Source organism: Tachyglossus aculeatus, chromosome 17, assembly GCF_015852505.1.
Source record: "Tachyglossus aculeatus isolate mTacAcu1 chromosome 17, mTacAcu1.pri, whole genome shotgun sequence".
In the NCBI taxonomy this organism is placed as follows: Eukaryota; Metazoa; Chordata; class Mammalia; order Monotremata; family Tachyglossidae; genus Tachyglossus; species Tachyglossus aculeatus.
Genome location: NC_052082.1, coordinates 8787433 through 8811013, shown reverse-complemented (window position 1 = coordinate 8811013; position 23581 = coordinate 8787433). Strand labels below are relative to the sequence as shown.

Here is a 23581-nt window from a genome sequence, read left to right as displayed (position 1 = left end):
AAATTCATAGAAAATATTCAGTACTGCTTTAAAGGTACGAAAATCGATGGAATAGGGAGCCCAAGGTAAAGAAAAATCCCAAATTTTTATTGAGGAAAATAACTGTTAAATGTCCTACATGTGCAATTAAGATATGTAGAATTCACTAACGGTGCTAAGAATCCTTCAATTTGGGGATTACATTCAACAACCACATTTCCTAGATTCTAAAATTTTTCAAATATTTCAGTTTGCTTATAGGAATCTGATGTTTCTTTCAGCAAAATCACATGTGTTCTCAATAGCTATAATAATAATAATAATGGCATTTATTAAGCGCTATGTTCTAAGCACCGGGGAGGTTACAAGGTGATCAGGTTGTCCCATGGGGGGCTCAGTCTTAATCCCCAATTTACAGATGAGGTAACTGAGGCCCAGAGAAGTTAAGTGACTTGCCCAAAGTCACATACCTGACAATTGGCACAGTCAGGATTTGAACCCATGATCTCTGACTCCAAAGCCTGTGATCTTTCCACTGAGCCATGCTGCTTCTCTATATGTTTAGGCAGACATTCACCCATTATGAAGGATAGAAACAGTTGGTGAGAGATGTTAAACCATTGAAAGAATCTTAGATTAATCAATCCTGCTAGATTGTAATTCCCTGAGAGCAATTTCCCTCTAATTTCCCTCTACTAAATCTGTTTTCTTCTTATTTATTCATTCACTCCACCCTATTTATTGAGCTCTTCCTTTGTACAGAGCATTGTGCTAGGCGCTTAGTACTCCATAGACACATTATAAATACGATGGACAGATCCCTATTAAAGCAGATTTCCCATTTCCTTCTTTGACCATCTCCCTCATCGCGTTGATAAAAAAAGAGGAGCCGGATTTCACTTGGAGATACACTTCCTATCTCTGGATCTGTCTGTCAATGCCAAATTCCCGTGACTACTTGCACGGAGGAAAATTCAATCCTCGGGTCATAGGGGACATTCTCCTACCTTAACAGCTTCCCCTAGGATTTGCTTTTTATCGGCTTCCTCGCTGGAGTGCAATTTGAGTTGATAATTTAACTCCTGGAGCTGTTGGGCTTGTTCGTTCAAAAGCAGCTGAGCCTGCTGCTCGCGGAGCAGAGCGTTATTCAGTTCCGTACAGGCGCTCTCGAACTTCTCATACGGGATCGCTTTCTGATGAAGGAAAATTGGGAGTCAGAAATTAACCACCCTCTTTGTTTAGTCATTCGAGGTACTGTACTCTCCAGCATGAAAAAGGTCCGATACCAACATATATAAATATCTGATACATGCTCAAAAGACATCTTTTTTCCCTTAGTATGCCTCAATGATCTCAATATTCCATCGTTAAGAAGCACACTTACCATCTCTCACAAAGTGACACCGAATTCACATATGTAAATTCTGGGAGACCTTTCTTCACTCCAAATGCACCTCAAGGGTTGAACCCCCTCTAATAATAATAATAATAATAATGATGGCATTTATTAAGCACTATGTGCAAAGCACTGTACTAAACGCTGGGGAATTTACAAGGTGATTGTAAGCTCTAGACTGTAGACTGTAAGCTCTAGACCTCTAGACTGTAAGCTCACTATTGGCAGAGAATGTGTCTGCTAGTTCTGCTGTACTGTACTCTCCAAAGCACTTAGTACAGTGCTGTGCCCATAATAAGTGCTCAATAAATACCACTGATTGATTGAACCCCAGTGACAAATAATGGAAGGTCTTCTGATTCAAGAACATCACCTGAGATAACAGCAGCTAGAGCACCAGAACAGATATAAACGTGGCTCAGTGGAAAGAGCCCGGGCTTGGGAGTCAGAGGTCATGGGTTCTAATCCTCACTCTGCCACTTGTCTGCTGTGTGACTTTGGGTAAGTCACTTAACTTCTCTGAGCCTCAGTTCCCTCATCTGTAAAATGGGGACTAAGACTGTGAGCCCCACGTGGGACAACCTAATCACCTTGTGTTCCCTCCACCTCCAGCTCTTAGAACAGTGCTTCGCTTAACAAATGTCATAAAAAAGTTGGAAAACATTAAAACATCTTTTACACTCACAGGCATTCAACCATCTTTTTGCCCTTCACATCGCACTGTTCTTTTTTGTTTGTTTGTTTTTTGGTATTACTAATGGTATTTTTTTAATGGATTACTTATGTGCCAGGCAGTGTTATTAAGAACTGGTGTAGATACAAGATATTCAGGTTGGACATAGTCCATGCCCCACATGGGGCTCACAGTCTTAACCTCCATTTTAAAGATGAGGTAACTGAGGCACAGGAAGTGATATGACTTGCTCAAGGTCACACGGCAGACAAGTGGCAGAGCCGGAATTAGAAGTCAGGTCCGTGACCTAGTCACTAGGCCAAACTGCTCCTTAGTTCTGGCCCTAAGTGGCCATTTTCCCCCAGTCTTCCATTCTGATCTCCCTAGTAGTCTACATTTGATGTTATTTGTGTGAAAAGTGAATGCTTCTACGCTAGAGGTAATATGATTTTATATTTAACAGGTACTTTGTGGAACGATAAGGACAAAAAAAAATCCAAGAACGTTTTAGGGAAATGAGCTTCTTTCTTCCCCCATACCTGTTTTTTTGGGCGGGGGGAAGGGAGGTTAATGGTATCTGTTAAGCACTTACTACGCATCAAGCACTAGACACAACCCCTGTCCCATAAAGGGTTCCCAATCTAAGCAGGAGGGAGAAGAGAAGAACCACGGAAACCATAAGTGACTTGTCCAAGGTCACATGGATTTGGCAGAGTCGTGATTAGAACCCAGGTCCTCTGACTTTCAGGCCCATCCTATATAATGGCATTTATTAAGCACTTACTATGTGCAAAGCACTGTTCTAAGCGCTGGGGAGGTTACAAGGTGATCGGGTTGTCCCAAGGGGGGCTCACAATCTTAATCCCCATTTTCCAGATGAGGGAACTGAGGCCCAGAGAAGTGAAGTGACTTGCCCAAAGTCACACAGCTGACAATTGGCGGAGCCGGGATACGAACCCATGAACTCTGACTCCGAAGCCTATGTTCTTTCCACTGAGCCACGCTGCTTCTCACAAGCCTCCTTCCACAAGGCCGTGCTACTTCTCCATTTCTTCATATTTCATATTTCATATCTGGAAATATTTGATGGCGTTTCATGAAAAGACTTTTTTGAAAAACAGGAGGCTGCCATCACCCTGCTGCATTTCTGCCTATTTTCCTCACATGTAGAGAGTAGGCGAGGCCAAAGAGAAAACTCCCTCCAAGCCAGTTGGTCCGAAAACAAACATATTTACCGCCTGCTTCAAATCGTTCAGTTCCGCTTCCAGGCTCTGGGCTCTGACAAGTTCCTTTTTCATCTCGCTCCCGCTCCGTTTGAATTCCTTGAGCTCGATGCGGAGGGAGCGCCGTTCCACTTCGGCCGCGTGTAGTCTCTGTGTAAACTCAAGGATCTGCTTCTGCAAGGACACTGTGCTCCTCTGTTGGTAAATGGAAACAATTCCATAAGCGATAAAATCCGCTCCTTCGGTAATCAATCAATCAATCAATCAATCAATCGTATTTATTGAGCGCTTACTATGTGCAGAGCACTGTACTAAGCGCTTGGGAAGTACAAATTGGCATCACATAGAGACAGTCCCTACCCAACAGTGGGCTCACAGTCTAAAAGGGGGAGACAGAGAACAGAACCAAACATACCAACAAAATAAAATAAGTAGAAATCGGTAAGAAATCGAACCACATGAATCTTCACCGTTCGCATTATTTTTAAAGGAATAACTCCCTCAGCTGCTGCTGAAATATGAGAAGTCCGCTTCGTTTTTAAGGCTACAAAGAATTGTGTTGGAAAGACTAAGGAAACTATCTGGTGGGGGAATGCGATTGGAGAGAAAGGGATGGTACGGTCGAAATGGTCCACTATAAAACACTTCAGATTGAGAAATGGCCCAGTGGAAAGAGCACAGGCCTGGGAGCCGGAGGACCCGGGTTCTAATTCTGCCTCTGCCACTTCCCTGCTATATGACCGTAGGCAAGTCACTTAACTTCTCTGTGCCTCAGCTCCCTCAGTTTCAAAACGGAGACTCAATCCCTGTTCTCCCTCCTACTTAGACTGTGAGCCCCATGTGGATCTTGATTATCTTGTATCAACCCCAGCACTCAGTACAGTGCTTGGTGCATAGCCAGCACTCTGCAAATGCTGCAATTATTAATAATGCCAATCTGCTCTTTTCTGACACCTCCAGCATTGACCCGCCTGATTTCATTTAGAGAAGCAGCATGGCTCAGTGGAAAAAGCATGGGCTTTGGAGTCAGTGGTCATGGGTTTATATCCCAAACTGAGCCCCCTTCTTCCTCTCCCCCTCCTCCCCATCCCCACCCCCCCACCTTACCTCCTTCCCCTCCCCACAGCACCTGTATATATGTTTTTACATATTTATTACTCTATTTTATTTGTACATATTTATTCTATTTATTTTACTTTGTTAATATGTTTTGTTTTGTTGTCTGTCTCCCCCTTCTAGACTGTGAACCCGCTGTTGGGTAGGGACCGCCTCTATACGTTGCCAACTTGGACTTCCCAAGCGCTTAGTACAGGGCTCTTCAGACAGTAAGCGCTCAATAAATACGACTGAATTGAATTGAAATTGAAAAAAACCCCAGCTCCGCCAATTGTCAGCTGTGTGACTCTGGGCAAGTCACTTAACTTCTCTGTGCCTCAGTTACCTCATCTGTAAAATCCGGATTGACCGTGAGCCCCCCGTGGGACAACCTGATCACCCTGTATCCCCCCGGCGCTTAGAGCAGTGCTTTGCACATAGTAAGCGCTTAAAAAATGCCATTATTATTAACAAATGCCATTATTATTATTATTATTATTATTATTTAAGACGGCCGACTAAAAACATCCTTAACAAATTACAGAAGAGCTACATATTTAGACCCGGCTAATTGCATTTCCATAAAATGCAAAGACAGTCTTGTCAGTGAATCTCGGGTTGACAAATTCTATAGAAGGGAAGCAGCATGGCCTAATGGGTAGCGCTCGGGCCTCGGAGTCAGAAGGACCTGGGTTCTAATCCCAGCTCTGCTACTTGTCTGCTGTGTGACCTTGGGCAAGTAACTTTAACTTCTCTGTGCTTCACTCACCTCATATGTAAAATAGGAATTGAGAGGGAACCCCAGAGCTTAGAACAGTGCCTGGCACACAGTAAAGCGCTTAGGGCAGGGAGCGTATCTGCTAATTCTGTTGTATTATACTCTCTCAAGCACATAATAATAATGATGGTACTCATTAAGCACTTATTATGTGTTAAGCACGGTTCTAAGCCCTGGGGTTGATACAAGTTGATCATGTTGGACACAGGGTGGAAGCAGCGTGGCTCAGTGGAAAGAGCACGGGCTTTGGAGTCAGAGGTTCAAATCCTGGCTCCGCCAACTGTCAGCTGTGTGACTCTGGGCAAGTCACTTAACTTCTCTGTGCCTCAGTTACCTCATCTGTAAAATGGGGATTAAAACTGTGAGCCCCCCGTGGGACAACCTGATCACCTTGTAACCTCCCCAGCGCTTAGAACAGTTCTTTGCACATCATCATCATCATCAATCATATTTATTGAGCGCTTACTATGTGCAGAGCACTGTACTAAGCGCTTGGGAAGTACAAATTGGCAACATATAGAGACAGTCCCTACCCAACAGTGGGCTCACATAGTAAGTGCTTAACAAATGCCATCATCATTATTATTATTATTATTCCCCATGGGGCTCACACTCTTAATCCTCATTTTTCAGATGAGGTAACTGAGGCCCAGAGAAGTGAAGTGACTTGCCCAAGGTCACAGGGCAGACACATGGAAGAGCCGGAATTAGAACCCAGGTCCTTCTGACTCCCGAGCCCGGGCTCTATCCACTAAACTACGCCACTTCTCCAGTGCTCTATACATATAAGTGTTCAACAGAGAAGCAGCATGGCTTAGTGGAAAGAGTACAATCTTGGGAGTCAGAAGTCATGGGTTCTAATCCGGGCTCCACCACTTAGCGGCTGTGTGACTTTGGGCAAGTCACTTGACTTCTCTGTGCCTCAGTTACCTCATCTGTAAAATGGGGATTAAGACTGTGAGCCCTACGTGGGACAGCCTGATTACCTTGTATCTACCCCAGTGCTTAAAACACTGCAAGGCATATAAGCGCTTAAATACCATCATCATTATTAATCAATCAATCAATCGTATTCATTGAGCGCTTACTGTGTGCAAAGCACTGTACTAAGCACTTGGGAAGTACAAGTTGGCAACATATAGAGACGGTCCCTACCCATTATTATAAATACCTCTGATTGACTGACTAGCAAACACCATAAAAAAAAAGATTTCAAGAACTCTACATACAGAGTCATACAATTAGGATTTTAATGTCGATATATTATCTGTCCGAACGATTCCCTTACCGTAATGGGCGCAGAGCCACTGAGGCCGTATTTGAGGGCCTGCGTGTTTGTTCGGTGGAGTCCTCGGGCCAAACGCTGAACAAGGGAATCCTTGTCCAAAAGGGTAATGTCTCGGCTACTGCTCAGCGGTGCCCTCTCCATTGCCATGCCCAGCCTGTCCATCAGTTTGACGAACGAATTTTTGGCCGCGCTGAGGAGTAAATGTCCACCGAGTCTAGAATTTGGATCTTTAAAGAGAAAGGACGAGTGGTCAGAGCCACCTTCGGTCGGACCGCAATCCCACCTGTTGACGTTTGCTCAACTGAATTACGTTCCCATTGGGTCTCGTCACCTGGAATCACGGAGTCGTATTTTTTGGTTTTTAAATCTATCACTCAGGCAACGGTGTTAATCAATCTCTTCACCTGGAGTCTTTTAGCCATTTTTTTAACCTATCATTCAATTAACCAACAGTATCAATCAATCAACAGTGCAAAACACGGTGCTATGTGCTTGGGAAAATCATCATCAATCGTATTTATAGGAAAATGCTCTATAATAGAGCTGGCAGACACGATCCCTGCCCACAGGGGGTTTACAGTCTTCATTGCAGACTGCTGGGAAGCAGCGTGGCCTAGTGGAAAGAGCACCGGTCTGGGAGTCCGAGGACCTGGGTTCTAATCCTGGCTCTGCCACTTGTCTGCTGTGTGAGCGTGGGCAAGCCACTTCACTTCCCTCTGTCTCAGTTACCTCATCTGTAAAATGGGGATTAAAACTGTAAGCCCCTTATAGGACAGGGACTGCATCCAACCTGATTAACTTGCATCTACGCCAGTGGTTAGAACAGTGCTTGGCACATAGTAAGCGCTTTACAAACACCAAAATTATTATTGTTATTATCACAGTGGGAGACAGACATTATACTGAATAACAGATAAGGGAAATAATCGAGTGCTAGTTGGCTAGTATAGTGCCCGGCACATAACAAATACCAAACACACACACATAAATTGCTTAGTAAAAATTGCTAATTAAATTGCAGTTAATTAGAGGTTGAAGAAACACCTCATATTCATTCTTCCCAAAGGGCAAACCAAATCCTACAGGGGAATGGACTAAAAGGCACAGATTCACCCAGGAGTACTATTTAAGTTTCTTGTCGCTTTTCCTTCCATTTAACAAAAGGAAGCAACTCCCCACCCCGCCATTTTACATTACTCATTTAATCAAATTTCCTTCAAAACTGCATCACAAACTCCTTCGCACTGAAGAAAGCACAAGCCACAGAAATATTTGTACTCAAATGATCAATTTAACCTTCTTACTGTAAAGCACTTATGGGCTTTTGTATGCAACTTCACTTGGGCAAAGAGCTTACCTGTTTTAACAAGGACTTCCTGTAACTCAGCCATAGAACTGGTGATTGCAATAAGTAGGTCAGCACTGGTAAACCAGTTCAGGGCTTGAAGAGAACGCATCTGCTCTTTTTGAGGCCCTGTAAATAATAATAGCAGTAGTATTAATAATAACGATAACAATAATTGCGACATTTGTTAAGCGCTTACTATGTACCAGCCACTATCCTAAGCGCTGGGGTGAATAAAAGCAAATTGTGTTGGATACAGTCCCTGTCCCGCATGGGGCTTCCATTCTTAATCCCCATTTTACAGATGAGGCCCAGAGAAGTGAAGCGAATTGCCCAAGATCGCACAGCGGACAAGTGGCAGAGCCAGGATTAGAACCCAGGTCCTTCTGCCTCTCAGGTATGTGCTCTGTACACTAGGCCACGCTGCTTCTCTGTAAACAGACATAATAATAATAATAATAATAATAGCATTTATTAAGCGCTTACTATGTGCAAAGCACTGTTCTAAGCGCTGGGGATGTTACAACGTGATCAGGTTGTCCCATGGGGGGCTCACAGTCTTCATACCCATTTTACAGATGAGGGAACTGAGGCACAGAGAAGTTAAGTGACTTGCCCAAAGTCACACAGCTGACAATTGGCGAAGCTGGGATTTGAACCCATGACCTCTGACTCCAAAGCCCCCACCATAATATCAAGTGCCAGAAACAGCAATTCCATTCTCTTTTTAAAAGTGATAGAATAAGGTTCATCCGTGAAGAAGTCCTAATTAAGATATATACAGAATCCATCCCAAGTTCTTTGGAGGTTTTTTCTGGAAATTTTAGATAGCACTGATATCCACTACATCTGTTTTGGCCATTGGACCAAATTAGAAGAGGAACTTTTTAATTTAGTTATTACTTCAGCTACTTAAGACAAAAAATTGCACTGATTTTTATTCCAAGAAAATAATGTCCTCAGTGAATTGCTAGCTGGTAGGTCTAAGTTCAATCCTTTTGGGGCACAAAGATACATCTGAACTCATTGTTTTCAAATAACAGTAATGTTACACTTACATTATCACCAGAGGATGGCTTTTCCTAACTCTTTTTAACATTTGTAGAGAAGTTCCCCTCTTTTTTTTTTTTAAATGGCACTTAAGCACTTACTGTGTGCTAGATGCTGTTCTAAGCGCAGGGGTAGGTACAGAATATTTGGATGGGACACAGTTCTTGTCCCACATGGGGTTCACAATCTAAACTGGAGGGAAAAGGATTTGATTTCCATTATACAGAGGAGGTAACTGAGGCACAGCAAAGTTGAGACTTGCCCAAGGTCATTTAGCACACAAGTGGCAGAGCTAAGATTAGAACCCAGGTCCTCTGACTCCCAAGCAACGTGCTCTTTCTGCTAGCCAATGTTGCTTCCCTTGAGTTCCTTTAGTTCTACAAAAGCAGTCAGGGATTCTTACTTGTTTAATGTTTTTGCACTTTACGTTACATATGTAAGAGGGCTAGTCAAAGATCACTCTCATTCATTCATTCAATCGTATTTATTGAGCGCTTACTGTGTGCAGAGCACTGTACTAAGCACTAGGGAAGTACAAGTCGGCAACATATAGAGACGGTCCCTACCCAACAACGGGCTCACAATCTACAGCGGGGGAGACAGACAACGAAACCAAACATGTGGACAGGTGTCAAGTCGTCAGAAGAAGTAAAGCTAGATTCATTCATTCAATCGTATTTATTGAGCGCTTACTGTGTGCAGAGCACTGTACTAAGCTCTTGGGAATTACAAGTTGGCAACACACAGAGACGGTCCCTACCCAACAACGGGCTCGCAGTCTAGAGGCGGGGAGACAGACAACAAAACAACACATGTGGACAGGTGCCAAGTCGTCAGAATAAATAGAAGTAAAGCTAGATTCATTCATTCACTCATTCAATCATTTTTATTCATTCATTCAATCATATTTATTGAGCACTTACTGTGTGCAGAGCACTGTACTAAGCGCTTGGGAAGTACAAGTCGGCCACATATAGAGACAGTCCCTACCCAACAGCGGGCTCACAGTCTAGAGGCGGGGAGACAGACAACAAATCATGTGGACAGGTGTCAAGTCGTCAGAATAAATAGAAGTAAAGCTAGATTCATTCATTCACTCACTCAATCGTTTTTATTCATTCATTCATTCAATCATATTTATTGAGCACTTACTGTGTGCAGAGCACTGTACGAAGCGCTTGGGAAGTACAAGTCGGCCACATATAGAGACGGTCCCTACCCAACAGCGGGCTCACAGTCTAGAGGCGGGGAGACAGACAACAAATCATGTGGACAGGTGTCAAGTCGTCAGAATAAATAGAAGTAAAGCTAGATTCATTCATTCACTCACTCAATCGTTTTTATTCATTCATTCATTCAATCATATTTATTGAGCACTTACTGTGTGCAGAGCACTGTACGAAGCGCTTGGGAAGTACAAGTCGGCCACACATAGAGACGGTCCCTACCCAACAGCGGGCTCACAGTCTAGAAGGGGGAGACAGACAACAAGATAGAACATATTAACAAGATAAAATAAATAGAATAAATACGTACAAATAAAATAAATAACAACGGGCACATAGTCTAGGGTCTCCATAAACTCTAGTTTCCCCTCGTGTCTGTTTCAACAGAGAGTAAACTAAGTTTTAAAATTGGATGGTCCCATTCAATAAGAGATTTCCACCTGCTATCACCACATTACTATCGGGCATAATAATTCCATTTCACGGACTGACGGCGCGAGTCACCCAAAGTGGCAAGGCCCTCACCTGGAGAACGACGCTGGCCTTTGGGGTCTCCTGAGCACACGAGAATTCCGATTCCTTCTCTGAAGCTCTCCATCCAGCTGAAGAGAAAGCTGCACGTTTGGCCCAAAACCCGAAGCCTGTTGGCCGCCAAAACTACAATCACCCCCCTCCGGAATTTCCGCAGCAGTCCCCTGAAGGGCTTCCTCCTCGCCTGGGCTTCATCCGGCTCCCTTTCCTCGGCATCGGACAGAGCCTGGACGAGAGTTCGCAGTTCTCCTTTGAGAATTTCGTACGTCTCGACCTGGTCCTTGAGAAAGTCTCTTTGCACGGACAAGGCACAGGATCGGTGGTAAAGGGGATAAAAGGCGCCCGCCATCAATGCACAAGCTGACAACAGGGACCTCTGTTCCTTCTGAGTCTGGGCTAACGCATTCTGGAAGCGTGAATTGTCCAGGATCAGCTGCTCCCGGGCTTTTTCAACCTGGGTGACTTTTTCCGTGTTTTTTTCAGCAATTTTCTGGAATTTCTTTGAGGGGGGACAAAGCGAAGGGCAAGTAATGAGCACAAATAGGTATTTCTCCCCTGCTCTAAATTCAAAGGAAACTGAACCATCTTTTGGATGTGTTTCAATCAGTCAGTGGCATTTATTGAGCGCTTACTGTGTGCAGAGCACTGTACTAAGCGCTTGGGAGAGTACAATATAACAGAGTTGGTAGGCACTCCAACGAACTTACAGTCTAGAGAGGGAGACAGACATTAACATAAATACATCTCCTACTCTCCTTCAGAAACAATCACCACAGAAGTCACAGTGTGTGATAAATATATGTGTGTACCATAATCATGATATATATATGATATATGTCATTCCTCGCCCACAACAAACTTACTTACAGTCTAGAGAGGAAGACAGACATTAACATAAATACATCTCCTACTCTCCTTCATAAACAATCACCATAGAAATCACAGAGTGTGTGATAAATATATGTGTGTACCATAATCATGATGTACGTATATATATCATGATTATGGTACATTTTTCTTTTTCTATTAGCTCTGGAGGACTAACACTAACCAGTTTCTCAATAAATACGCCCTGATTTTAATATCAAATTCTAGTCCAGAGGCTACGCAGCAAATAATAATATAATACAGAGAAGTGGCATGGTTTAATGGGAAGAGCACGGGCTTTGGAGTCAGAGGTCGGGGATTCCAATCCCAACTCCGTCACTTGGCAGCTGTGTGACTTTGGGTAAATCACTTAACTTCTCTGTGACATCCTGATAACCTTGTATCTCCCAAGCGCTTAGAACAGTGCTTGGCACATAGGAAGTGCTTAACAAATACCACAATTATTATTATTATTGTTATATATATATATATATATATATATAACATATATATATGTTGTGTGTATATATATATATATATATATATATATGTACAATAACAATAACGACAATGTTGATATTTAACAAATGCCGATAGGCACCGTGCTAAGATAGTCAGATCGGCCCCTGTCCCGTATGGGGTTCAGAGTCTAAGGAGGGAGAAAGAACTTGTATTTAATAATCCCTTTTCAAAGACGAGGAAACTGAGGCACAAAGAATTCCCGTGACTTACCCAAGGTCTTCCAGCAGGCAAGAGGCAGAGCCAGGATCAGAACCCAGATGATAATAATAATAATGATGGCATTTGTTAAGCACTTACTACGTGCGAAGCACTGTTCTGAGCACTGGGAGGGACACAAGGTGATCAGGTTGTCCCCTGTGGGGCTCACACTCTTAATCCCCATTTTACAGATGAGGTAACTGAGGCTCAGAGAAGTGAAGTGACTTGCCCCAAGTCAAACAGCTGACAAGTGGCAGAGCCGGGATTAGAACCCATGACCTCTGACTCCCAAGCACGGGCTCTTTCACTGAGCCACGCTGCTTGTGTCCTTTCCACTAGGCCAAGCTGCTTCTCGAAACGTACACCGAAATTCTCAAGCAGCTTTCAGTTGGTTTGAGCCCACTGTTGGGTAGGGACCGTCTCTATATGTTGCCAACTTGCACTTCCCAAGCGCTAAGTACAGTGCTCTGCACGCAGTAAGTGCTCAATGAATACGATTGATTGATTGAAACCCTAAATGATGCACAGAAATTAAATACCCTGAAAGGTTTTGAATTTTATGGCTCTTGGGCCAAAGTCGCCCACCTGTGCCCTGATATGAACCTCCCTTAGGAGGCCCGAGTACTGCTGTTCCAGCTCCTTCTTCTGTTTCTGCCAACGGCCCTCCTGGGTTTTCATCTGCTCCGCCACTTTGCTGAAGGCGTCTTCTTGGGTCTGCCACAGTTCCCTCACCGTATCACACTTGTCCTTACAAACGTCCTCGAGATGAGCTACCTGCGGGGTGGAAACGGGACAGACGAACAGACTGGATTCTGCAGTTACGGGTCCTTAATTCTTTCCTTTTAAATCCTTAAAAAAGTTTTCTCATTCTTTCTCTAACTGCATTACCTTACTCGCGGAGCGGCGTGGGCCAGTGGAGAAAGTACGGACCTCGGAGTCAAAGGACCTTGTTTCTAATCGGATGGTTTCTGTGCTGGTTGTGTTTTATCTACTCCAGCATGTAGTATAGTGTTTGGCATGTATGAGCTTGACAAATGCTACATTTATTAATGTTGTCATTATTATTGCTAATCCTAGCTCTGCCACTTGCCTGCTGTGTGACCTTCATTTACCTCTTTGTGCCTCAGTTTCCTCATCTGCAAAATGGGGGTTCAGGCCTACTCCCTCCTATTTAGACTGAGATCCTCCTCCAGGAGGCCTTCCCAGACTGAGCCCCTTCCTTCCTCTCCCCCTCGTCTCCCTCTCCATCCCCCCCATCTTACCTCCTTCCCTTCCCCACAGCACCTGTATATATGTATATATATTTGTACATATTTATTACTCTATTTAGTTATTTTACTTGTACATATCTATTCTATTTATTTTATTTTGTTAGTATGTTTGGTTTTGTTCTCTGCCTCCCCCTTTTAGACTGTGAGCCCGCTGTTGGGTAGGGACTGTCTCTATATGTTGCCAATTTGTACTTCCCAAGCGCTTAGTACAGTGCTCTGCACATAGTAAGCGCTCAATAAATACGATTGATTGATTGATTGATCACCATGTGGGACAAGGACTGTGCACAACCTGATTATCATGTGATTAGAGAAGCAGCGTGGCTCAGTGGAAAGAGGCCGGGCTTGGGAGTCAGAGGTCATGGGCCCTAATCTCGGCTCTGCCACATGTCTGCTGTGTGACCCTGGGCATGTCACTCCACTTCTCTGAGACTCAGTGACCTCATCTGAAAAATGGGGATGAAGACTGTGAGCCCCACGTGGGACAACCTGATCACCTTGTATCCCCCCAGTGCTTAGAACAGTGCTTTGCACATAGTAAGCGCTTAACAAATGCTATTATTATTATTATTATTATTATTACCCCAGTACTTAGGACGGTGTTTGGCACATTCTAGGCACTTGATGGGGACCATTAAAAAAAAAAAATCTAGGCCTGTGGTCAAAAGCATTTGGAGAGAAGCAACGACCAGCATATTTCATGATCATATTTTCTCTGAATATCAAAATATTTTTTCACTACTGCTGTTACTGAGTGCACTGAACAAACATGATGGTTCTTTTCCCCTTCATATCTATGACTGACCTTGGGCAAGTAACATCTCTGTGCCTGTTAGCTCATCTGTAAAATGGAGATTAAGACTGTGAGCTCCATGTGGGACAGGGACTGTGTCCAACCTGATCAGCTTCTATCTACGCCAGCGCTTACTACAGCTCCTGGCACATAGTACGCCCTTATAAATACCGTAAAAAAGGGCTCAATAAATATGATTGATTTACTGATTGTTTACAGACACAAAGTAACGGTACCCAACTGAGTGGAAGACAAGTCACAATTTATTTATATTAATGACTGTCACCCCCTCTAGACTCTAAGCTCATTGTGGGCAGGGAATGTGTCTGTTATACTCCTGTGTTGTACTCTCCTAAGCACTTAGTACAGTACCCTGTACACAGTAAGCACCCTACCTCCTTCCCCTCCCCACAGCACCTGTATATATGTTTATACAGATTTATTACTCTATTTATTTTACTTGCACATATTTACTACTCTATTTTGTTAATGATGTGCATTTTGCTTTAATTCTTTTTGTTCTGACGACTTGACACCTGTCCACATGTTTTGTTTTGTTGTCTGTCTCCCCCTTTGAGACTGTGAGCCCGCTGGTGGGTAGGGACTGTCTCTATATGTTGCCAACTTGTACTTCCCAAACGCTTGGTACAGTGCTGTGCACCCAGTAAGCGCTCAATAAATACGACTGAATGAATGAATGAATAAATACGACTGATTGATTGATTACTCCCAGACTCTCTTACGGATAACACACTCTCTTATGGATACTGTGATGTGGACAAATGACACCGAATGTAGCAAAGGGAGCCCGTGGCTAAGGAGTTACCTTATCATTAGCTCTGTTGAGGTCTAAGATCAAGGCATTGATGTTCTCTTGTATGACAACACAAAGCTCTGGCCAAGAGAAAGTACCAAGCAAGTCTTCTGGTTGCTTTATGACCACGCATTCTGCGACCAGGTGCTGATACAAAGTATGAAGGAAGGTTAGCTTCTCCTGTGAGGAAAAAGAAGGAAATTAACCCCAGTCAAGAAAGAGGGCAAGAACCCAAATGCACACACAACACGCAGATGCATATTCCAAAACTCTGAAAAAGGCAGCTGGACCCATATGGAATCTTAACATATTTGAAGGCTGAGTAAGATTGTTCTTAGATAGTGGAGCTTTTGTAAAATGCAGTCGGGATGAACGGAATTGTTTATCTACTGATTCTAATAGTACCCTATAATAATGATGGCATTTATTAAGCACTTATGTGCAAAGCACTGTTCTAAGCGCTGGGGAGGATACAAGATTATCAGGTTGTCCCATTTGGGGCTCACAGTCTTAATCCACATTTTACAGATGAGGTAACTGAGGCACAGAGAAGTCAAGTGACTTGCCCAAGGTCATACGGGCTAGCAGCGGAGCCAGGATTAGAACCCACGACCTCTGACTCCCAAGCCTGGACTCTTTCCACTGAACCACGTTGCTTCTCAACCCTATAATTTTATGCCTATAGTAATCATGACAAAACACGATAAAACAGCACAAAGCCTTATCTACACTGGATGCAAGTCAAGTCCAGAGGAAAAAAAAATCTTGTTATGTTATTCTGCCAAAAATACGTTTGTCCTTTTATTTGTTTTGGGGTTGGAATTGTTCCAATTGATTTTCAATCCCATCCCTTCCTCTAAAGCTCTTTATAAAAAACTAACTTATTTCTTAATACAACTTCAGGGCAGGAATCTCATCTATTAATTCCATTGAACTTGATGATGATGATGATGATTGAACTATACTCTCCTAAGTGCAACAGTACAGTGCTCTGCTCACAGAAAGTACTCAGTGAATGCCACTGATTAGCACATTGATACAGCACATTAGGGATGATTAATTCTTAAAACAAAACAGCATATCCAAAAGTGTAAGAAAGAAAATGCTACAACAGGACAAAATGTGTTCCAAAAGAGTCAGTTAAAACTAACAAATGAAAATAGTGCACTTATAATATTTCATTTTGGGGTATTCAGTAAAGTCTTCTTTGGGTACTTTTCCAGGTTTAAAACTTAACAGGAAATAAATCTCGGAAAGGAAACAGAAAGAGAGGAACTAAAATTCTGAATATCCTATTTGGAAAAAATACTTCATGAATGAAAATTCCTCACGAATGCTACCTTCCTAAATCTTTTCTTTCATGGGGCCTGGGAGTCAGAAGGTCATGGGTTCTAATCCTGACTCTGCCACGTGTCTGGCTGTGTGACCTTGGGCAAGTCACTTTACATCTCTGTGCCTTCAGTTACCTCGGCTGTAAAATGGGGATTGAGACTGTGAGCCCCACATGGGACAGGGACTGTGTACAATTTGCTTATATCTACCCCAGCGCTCACTGTAGTAAGCACTTAAATAGCATAATTTCTATTATTATTATTATGAATGGTGCTCCATATGTAAATAATGTTAGCATTTTCTGTTTTCCAGCTACGGTTAGCTGTTTGAAAAATCTTCTAACTACAAATAATCAAAAGCTATTTTCGGGCAAGAAAAACTTGACAAAAATACTGCAAACTGATCAAGTACTTTCTCAGTGATAACTGAGAAGCAGTGTTGTCTAGTGGATAGAGCACAGTCCCGGGAGTCAGAAAGACCTGGGTTCTAGTCCCCAGCTCTGCAATCAATCAATGTCACCTACTGTGTGCAGAGCTCTGTACTAAGTGCTTGGGAAAGTACAACCCAACAAAGTTGGTAGGCACGTTTCAATCAATCAATCAATCGTATTTATTGAGCGCTTACTGTGTGCAGAGCACTGTACTAAGCACTTGGGAAGTACAAGTTGGCAACATATAGAGACAGTCCCTACCCAACAGTGGGCTCACAGTCTAAAAGTTTCCTGTCCATAAGCCACTTACAGGCTGTAACTGTATTTTAGTTCCCAGACTATAAGAAGAATGGGAATGTTTCCTTTTCATTCTGTGTTCATGTTCACGTTTGTTGGAAAAATAAGCTAATTAAACTAGCCAACTCAGATAAAGTGGTTCTGTCCCTTATGTCTAAAATTAAATACCATCATCATCACCGCAACATCTCTACTGAGATGTGATACCTGCAAGAGACGAACAAGTTTGGGAATAACTGTTGAACTAATTACTAGATGCAGGACTTGAGCCCTATTAACTGGCATGTCAGCAGTGGAAAACCTAGAATTCAGTGCCAGGGGTACGTAATTTGTATATCACACGATTTCTAGTTGCTACTCAATTTATTAAGTAACCCTCTGTGACTGTAAACCTCACGTAATTTCCAAATATAACATTACTCATTTTTAGCAAAATCAATGCCACGAAGCCAGAAAACTAAACTTGCTTAATATAGTTGGGTCTGAGAAACAGCGGAAGAAAATTCACTATTGAAAGTGACAGAAGGGTTAAGCCATTAAATGTCTTGATAACCAAGAATTGAGAAGAGGGACCAGATTTACAGATATGCTATCCACGGGTAAAGTACGCAGTTTCAAATCATCTTTGGAGACCAATCGAGTAAGACCCTGAAACGAGCACTGGATGAGGATCAACTCTAAGGCCTTTTCTGATAGTTGCTCATTCCTTCATTCATTCAATCGTATTTATTGAGCGCTTACTGCGTGCAGAACACTGTACTAAGCGCTTGGAAAGTACGATTCGGCAACAAACAGAGACAATCCCTACCCCACAATGGGCTCACAGTCTAGTCATCTCGTCTCTCGTACCTCCGCATCCTTCTGGTAAGTCTTGGTAAGCCTCTGGATTTCACTTTCAGATTCCATAACCCGCACCTTCTCTTTCTCCCAACAGTGGAGCACCTTCTGCAGCTCCATTTTTAAAGTGCTTATCACAGCCTCCCGCTCGGCAATCTTCGTGTGCAGGTGACTCAACTCTTTGCTGGCATCAACCGCGTTGTCCTCCGCTTCCTACGAAACCAAAAGTAGTGATTCACTTTAAGCATCTCAATCCATCGTATTTACTGAGCGCTTATCACTTGAGGGAGCTCTCAGAGGCCTATGTACAAAGCGCCTTACAATAAGGAGAGGGATAACAGCCTTCCAAAACTAGACACCGCTTTCTGATTGACGCATGACCATCGTTATTTGTTTCTCACTGGAAGGGTTAAAGACAACTCCCCTGTACATTAAATACTTTATTTCAAGACTAGGTATTCACAAATTGATAAATTACCAATGCTTTTCAATTAAAATAATAGCATCATATGCTGCTGCTGATGATGATGGAGAGGAAAATGATGCGATTCTTTAAAAAAAATATACAGAAATGAAAATGAATCATCTTTTACTATATTCTATAAAAACCCTTTAAAAATTGTGTGATTAGAATTAGAAACTGACTTTGTTTAATTATATTGTGTTGTTCTCCCTCAAGCACTTAGTATTGCCCCGCACGTAATAAGTGCTCAATAAATATGACTGATTGAATTCTATTACCATGAACACATGGGACTAAATATTCATATAATCTACCCAAATGTTCAATATATTATTTGTACACATAAAATATATAGAATAAACATTTACTGTACTATAATTGAATCTGAAAAATAGGTTTCAACTTTAACCAAAAAGCTAGAACACGTTTTGTCAGTAACTTAATCCCAAAATCCATACATGAGACTGATATAAGATTTTTTTCATTTTAATAAATGAGTCAAAAGGATCAAAATTCTTTTTGACTGCTATAGATTGCAATGCCCTCGAGGAAAGGGAATGTGTCTACCTACTCTACTTTTCAAACGCATAGTACAGTGCTCTGCACACAGTAAGTGCTCAATAAATATGACTGGCTAAGCACTCAATAAATACCATTGAGTGACTGAAAATATAAACCCATTTAGGGTGCCCCAAAATATTTTACAAAGAGTGTAAAGCTGCATCTCAACATACTGGAATTAAATGTATTGTAATTAGTGATTAAACTCTAAGTTTGCTAGAAGGAAAAGGAAAAAACTATTAAGGGGTATTATTACTAACCTTAGCAAGATTATAGAAACAGTACTAATGCAAAAGGAAAAATGCTCAACAGTTTCACCTTTAGATTTAGACTTTGAGAGTGGATCTTCTGTTTAGAAGAGTCAAGTTCTTTACACACCTTTTCCAAAACAATTTTCATGTCGTTTAGCTATAAAAAAAAAGAGCAAGGTAGGGACATTTTTCCATTATTAGGACTAATAAATTCAAAGTCAATCAATCAGTCAATCAATCGTATTTACTGAGCGCTTACTGTGTGCAGAGCACTGTACTAAGCGCTTGGGAAGTACAAGTTAGCAACATATAGAGACAGTCCCTACCCAACAGTGGGTTCATAGTCTAAAAGGGGGAGACAGAGAACAAAACCAAACATACTAACAAAATAAAATAAATAGAATAGATATGTACAAGTAAAATAGAGTAATAAATATGTACAAACATATATACATATAATCATGGCTAATCAAATATCTCATCACAAAACTAGAAGCTACTGAATATACTCAATACCATTTGACTACCAAATCCAGTTCAAATCAGTCGAAAAAATGTTACTGATTCTACATAAGTCTTAAAATAGAGGTTTGAAGCCAAACACAAGTCAAAAATCTTAGTGATCTTACATGTGCAGGATGTTTTTTTTTAAATGTGATGCCCTGGATAAAGATTTTCCTTTTTATTTGCCAACCTAGCCTTAGTTTTAAGCCTGACTGGGCAGGTTAAAAGCACTGAATGTCATCTATGAGGTAAAGAAAAGAAAGAGGGCAGCTCTTTCGTGCCATCATGACGGTGCTAGCCACTGGTCTCTGGCTCCCTCTGACAATGTCAGGACCGGTCAGACACCTGCTATAGGACTGGGAATCCTGCCCTAATTATGATTTGTTCTCCTCGACTGGTCATTGTGCTTTCCGCCAGACGGCTCTTCCAACTTTCTCTCCTGATGCTTCCCGAGGCTCTTCAGGTCTTTCCACCTTGGCCTCTGACACTGTCTCACACAAAGGGCGATTCAAGCCCAACGGTGCGGGGTCATCTTTTCAGCTGGGTAAGATGTGTGTGACTGTAAGCTCTTTGTGGGTAAGGAATATGTCTGTCTATTGTTATAGTGTACTCTCCCAGGCACTGGGGTGCGGGGTCATCTTTTCAGCTGGGTAAGATGTGTGTGACTGCAAGCTCTTTGTGGGTAAGGAATATGTCTATTGTTATAGTGTACTCTCCCAGGTACTAGGGTGCGGGGTCATCTTTTCGGCTGGGTAAGATGTGTGTGACTGTAAGCTCTTTGTGGGTAAGGAATATGTCTGTCTATTGTTACAGTGTACTCACCCAGGCGCTTTGTACAGTGCTTGGCACATAGTAAGTGCTCCATAAATAGGACTGAATGAATGACTTAATAATGCACTGTGGGTTATGGGGAGGACACCAGAGTGTATCCAAGGGCTGCACTTTGGTCCAAGCAAGATGACTTTGCATCCAAAAACCTTTGCGCCGGAGGAGCCGATTCCTATGCAGCAGGTTTGCAATGTGTCTTCGGCATTCTCTCACCATCAATCGTATTTATTGAGCGCTTACTGTGTGCAGAGCACTGTATGAAGCGCTTGGGAAGTACAAATTGGCAACATATAGAGACAGTCCCTACCCAGCAGTGGGCTCACTGTCTAAAAGGGGGAGACAGAGAACAAAACCAAAGACAGAGAACAAAACCAAACTCATAACTAATAACAGGAGTGGTACTTGTTAAGCACCTCCTAACTGCCAAGCACCATTCTAAGCACTGGAGTCGATACAAGTTAATCAAGTTGGACACAGTCCCTGTCCAACGTGGGGCTCACAGTCTTAAGCAGAGGGGAGTATTCATTCATTCATTCATTCAATCGTATTTATTGAGCGCTTACTGTGTGCAGAGCAACTGTACTAAGCGCTTGGGAAGTACAAGTTGGCAACATATAGAGACAGTCCCTACCCAACAGTGGGCTCACAGTCTAGAAGGGTGTAGAAGGGAGTAGGACTGAATGCCTCACTTTACAGAGAGGAAACTGGGGCCCAGAGAAGTGACTTGCCCAAGGTCACACAGCAGGCTGGTGGTGGGGCCGGGATTAGAACCTAGGTCCTCTGATTCCCAGGCCCGTGCTATGTCAAGTAATTCTGCTCCCGCCGGGGCAATATGGCTAAAGAATTGGGTCAGATCCCTCCCAGGATTGCACCTGGAAAGTTTCCAGTCCTCTACCAGTCTTGGCTACGGGAGGGTCAAGCAGAGGCCTGTCCATTCCATCCCTCGCTTGGGCAGTGGCTAGCGAGTGGAAGGCAATCTGCTACAAGTTAAAACTCACCTGTGCTGGGCAGCGGCACAGGGGAGATTCGAGGGCAGAGACTCAAGTTTACCCTGCGGAAGGAGGCACTACTGGTTTTTTTTCCAAGAAACTCTATGGACAGCAGGGCGTTCTGGGAGAGATGTGTCCGTAGAATCACTCTGGGTTAGAGCTGACTCAACAGCATAAGAGAAAGGAGTCAAAACCTCTGGACAAATTCAAAAAAAAAAAATTGTAGGAGAACGGTCCTCTCTGGTATCTGTGAAGTCGTCAGTTTAACATTGTTTCCTCAACCTTTTGAAATGGGCAAAGATGTGGTGTCAAACAGCGCCAGTGTTACCTCATTCGAAGCATCTTCTAGCTTGCTTTGGTAATCTGTCAAGGTACGTCTCAAAGCCTCAAGGACAACCGAGAAGCTGGGACCTTTGCCTTGGTTAGTGTGGATACCTGACAAAGGGTAAAGGATGAGAATAAACTCCTTGACAGCTCCCTGTAAAGAGGGATTGCCTCTGCTTGGTCTATCGTAACCTCCCAAGCACTTAGTTCAGTGCTCTGCACATAGTAAGTGCTCAATAAATTCTACTGATGGATTATAACCACACAGAAATCCAACGTTTGCAATCGGCCAGGATAACAGGACTGTGCAAAACCCCAAAACAACGCACGCTCTCCCTGCTGGGAAGCTACATAGCCTAGTGGAAAGAGCATGGGCCTGGGAATCTGTTCCTGCTCAGCCAAAATGCTTGTTGTGTGACCTTGGGCAAGTTGCCTAACTTCCCTATACCTCAGTTTCCTGTAAAATGGGGATTCAATACTTACTCTCTCTCCTACTTAGACTCTGAGCCCCACGTGGGGCAGGGACCGTGTCTGCTCTAATTAACGTGCACCAACCCCAGCACTTAGGACGGTGTCTGACACACAGTAAGCATTTAACAAGATACCACTAAAATAAAAATGCACTGCACTTTTGGGGATGTCAAATTATGGCCAGTTTGGCCCGTTACAAATACTCCCGCTTAACTTATTCAATACATTACTTCTGAGCAAGAGATCAGAGGATTTTGAAATATTGGAAATATTGCTGAATTCTTAAAATTCTGCTGAATTCCAAACTCAAATAAATAACCGGAAATAATATACATCACTTTGTTTCAATTAACAATTTTACAACTGACACTAATTATACAGATATGCACTTTAAAAGATGACTGAGGGTAAAAAAAAAAGTGAGTGGGTTTAATCAGGGTCATATTCATTCAATCGTATTTATTGCGCGCTTACTGTGTGCGGAGCACTGTACTAAGTGCTTGGAAAGTACAATACAGGAATAAAGAGGCGATCCCTACCCACAATGGGCTTAAAGTCTAGACCAAATACAGTTCAAAACTGACCTTCCAAAAAACTTTTTAGTAGTCGAAAACTGCTGGACACTGATTAACTAATCACAGGTGACTACTACCTCAAATTTCTTACCACTGTTTTAAAACCAAAGAAAACAGCAAGTCCCTGTTAGCTATTTCCTTAGTATAACTTGAAACACAAAGCTGAATTGCTTTTTCCAAAATAACATTTTTTCTTTTTAATAAAAATTCCTGCCCCATAACCTTCAACACTCATTTCAATGAGAGAGATTTGGTTTTAAAAGCCCAAGAGAATTTTATTCTTTCAACTAACCTGTTGTCTGCTCGCTTGACACAGGAAAGCAGCCCAAGAGTGACACCAGCTCTCTGACTTTATTTTCACCTGTCTCTGTCAGGAAGGCCTGCTGCTTCTTGACCTTTTCAGAATTTGATTTGAAAAGGGAGTGGGGGAAAAATAAGAAAATGTGAAATTGCCCTAGAGAGAAGGAAATCTGACCTTTCCTTCCATTTCCTGTCTGCTCTGTGTTAATTCCTAGAAAATTGGTACTCTCTGCTTTTCCGCCCCCAGATATAAATTCTTATGAAGCATTAGCAAATTGCTTTTCGAAATCCCAAGCTGAATTTGCTCTAGGTTTGACAATTTCTCATGGGAATGATAATCCCTAAAACTTATATCCTGCGTGAGGTGCCA

The 23581-nt window shown here is 42.5% G+C and overlaps 1 protein-coding gene across 3 annotated transcripts in view; it reads right to left on the bottom strand.

Moving 5' to 3' along the window:
* Window positions 1-23581, bottom strand: part of LOC119939668 (coiled-coil domain-containing protein 171-like) — a 56224-nt gene that overhangs the window by 12156 nt on the left and 20487 nt on the right. For all 3 annotated transcript variants that reach the window (XM_038759827.1, XM_038759828.1, XM_038759829.1), the window contains 11 exons: window positions 23204-23306; window positions 21870-21976; window positions 19288-19377; window positions 17958-18158; window positions 15062-15229; window positions 12757-12945; window positions 10579-11083; window positions 7790-7906; window positions 6433-6659; window positions 3284-3466; window positions 987-1172 (listed from right to left, as the gene is read on the bottom strand). In XM_038759827.1, the coding sequence (XP_038615755.1) occupies window positions 987-1172; window positions 3284-3466; window positions 6433-6659; window positions 7790-7906; window positions 10579-11083; window positions 12757-12945; window positions 15062-15229; window positions 17958-18158; window positions 19288-19377; window positions 21870-21976; window positions 23204-23306 (2076 nt within the window). The remainder of the gene's footprint in view (window positions 1-986; window positions 1173-3283; window positions 3467-6432; window positions 6660-7789; window positions 7907-10578; window positions 11084-12756; window positions 12946-15061; window positions 15230-17957; window positions 18159-19287; window positions 19378-21869; window positions 21977-23203; window positions 23307-23581) is intronic.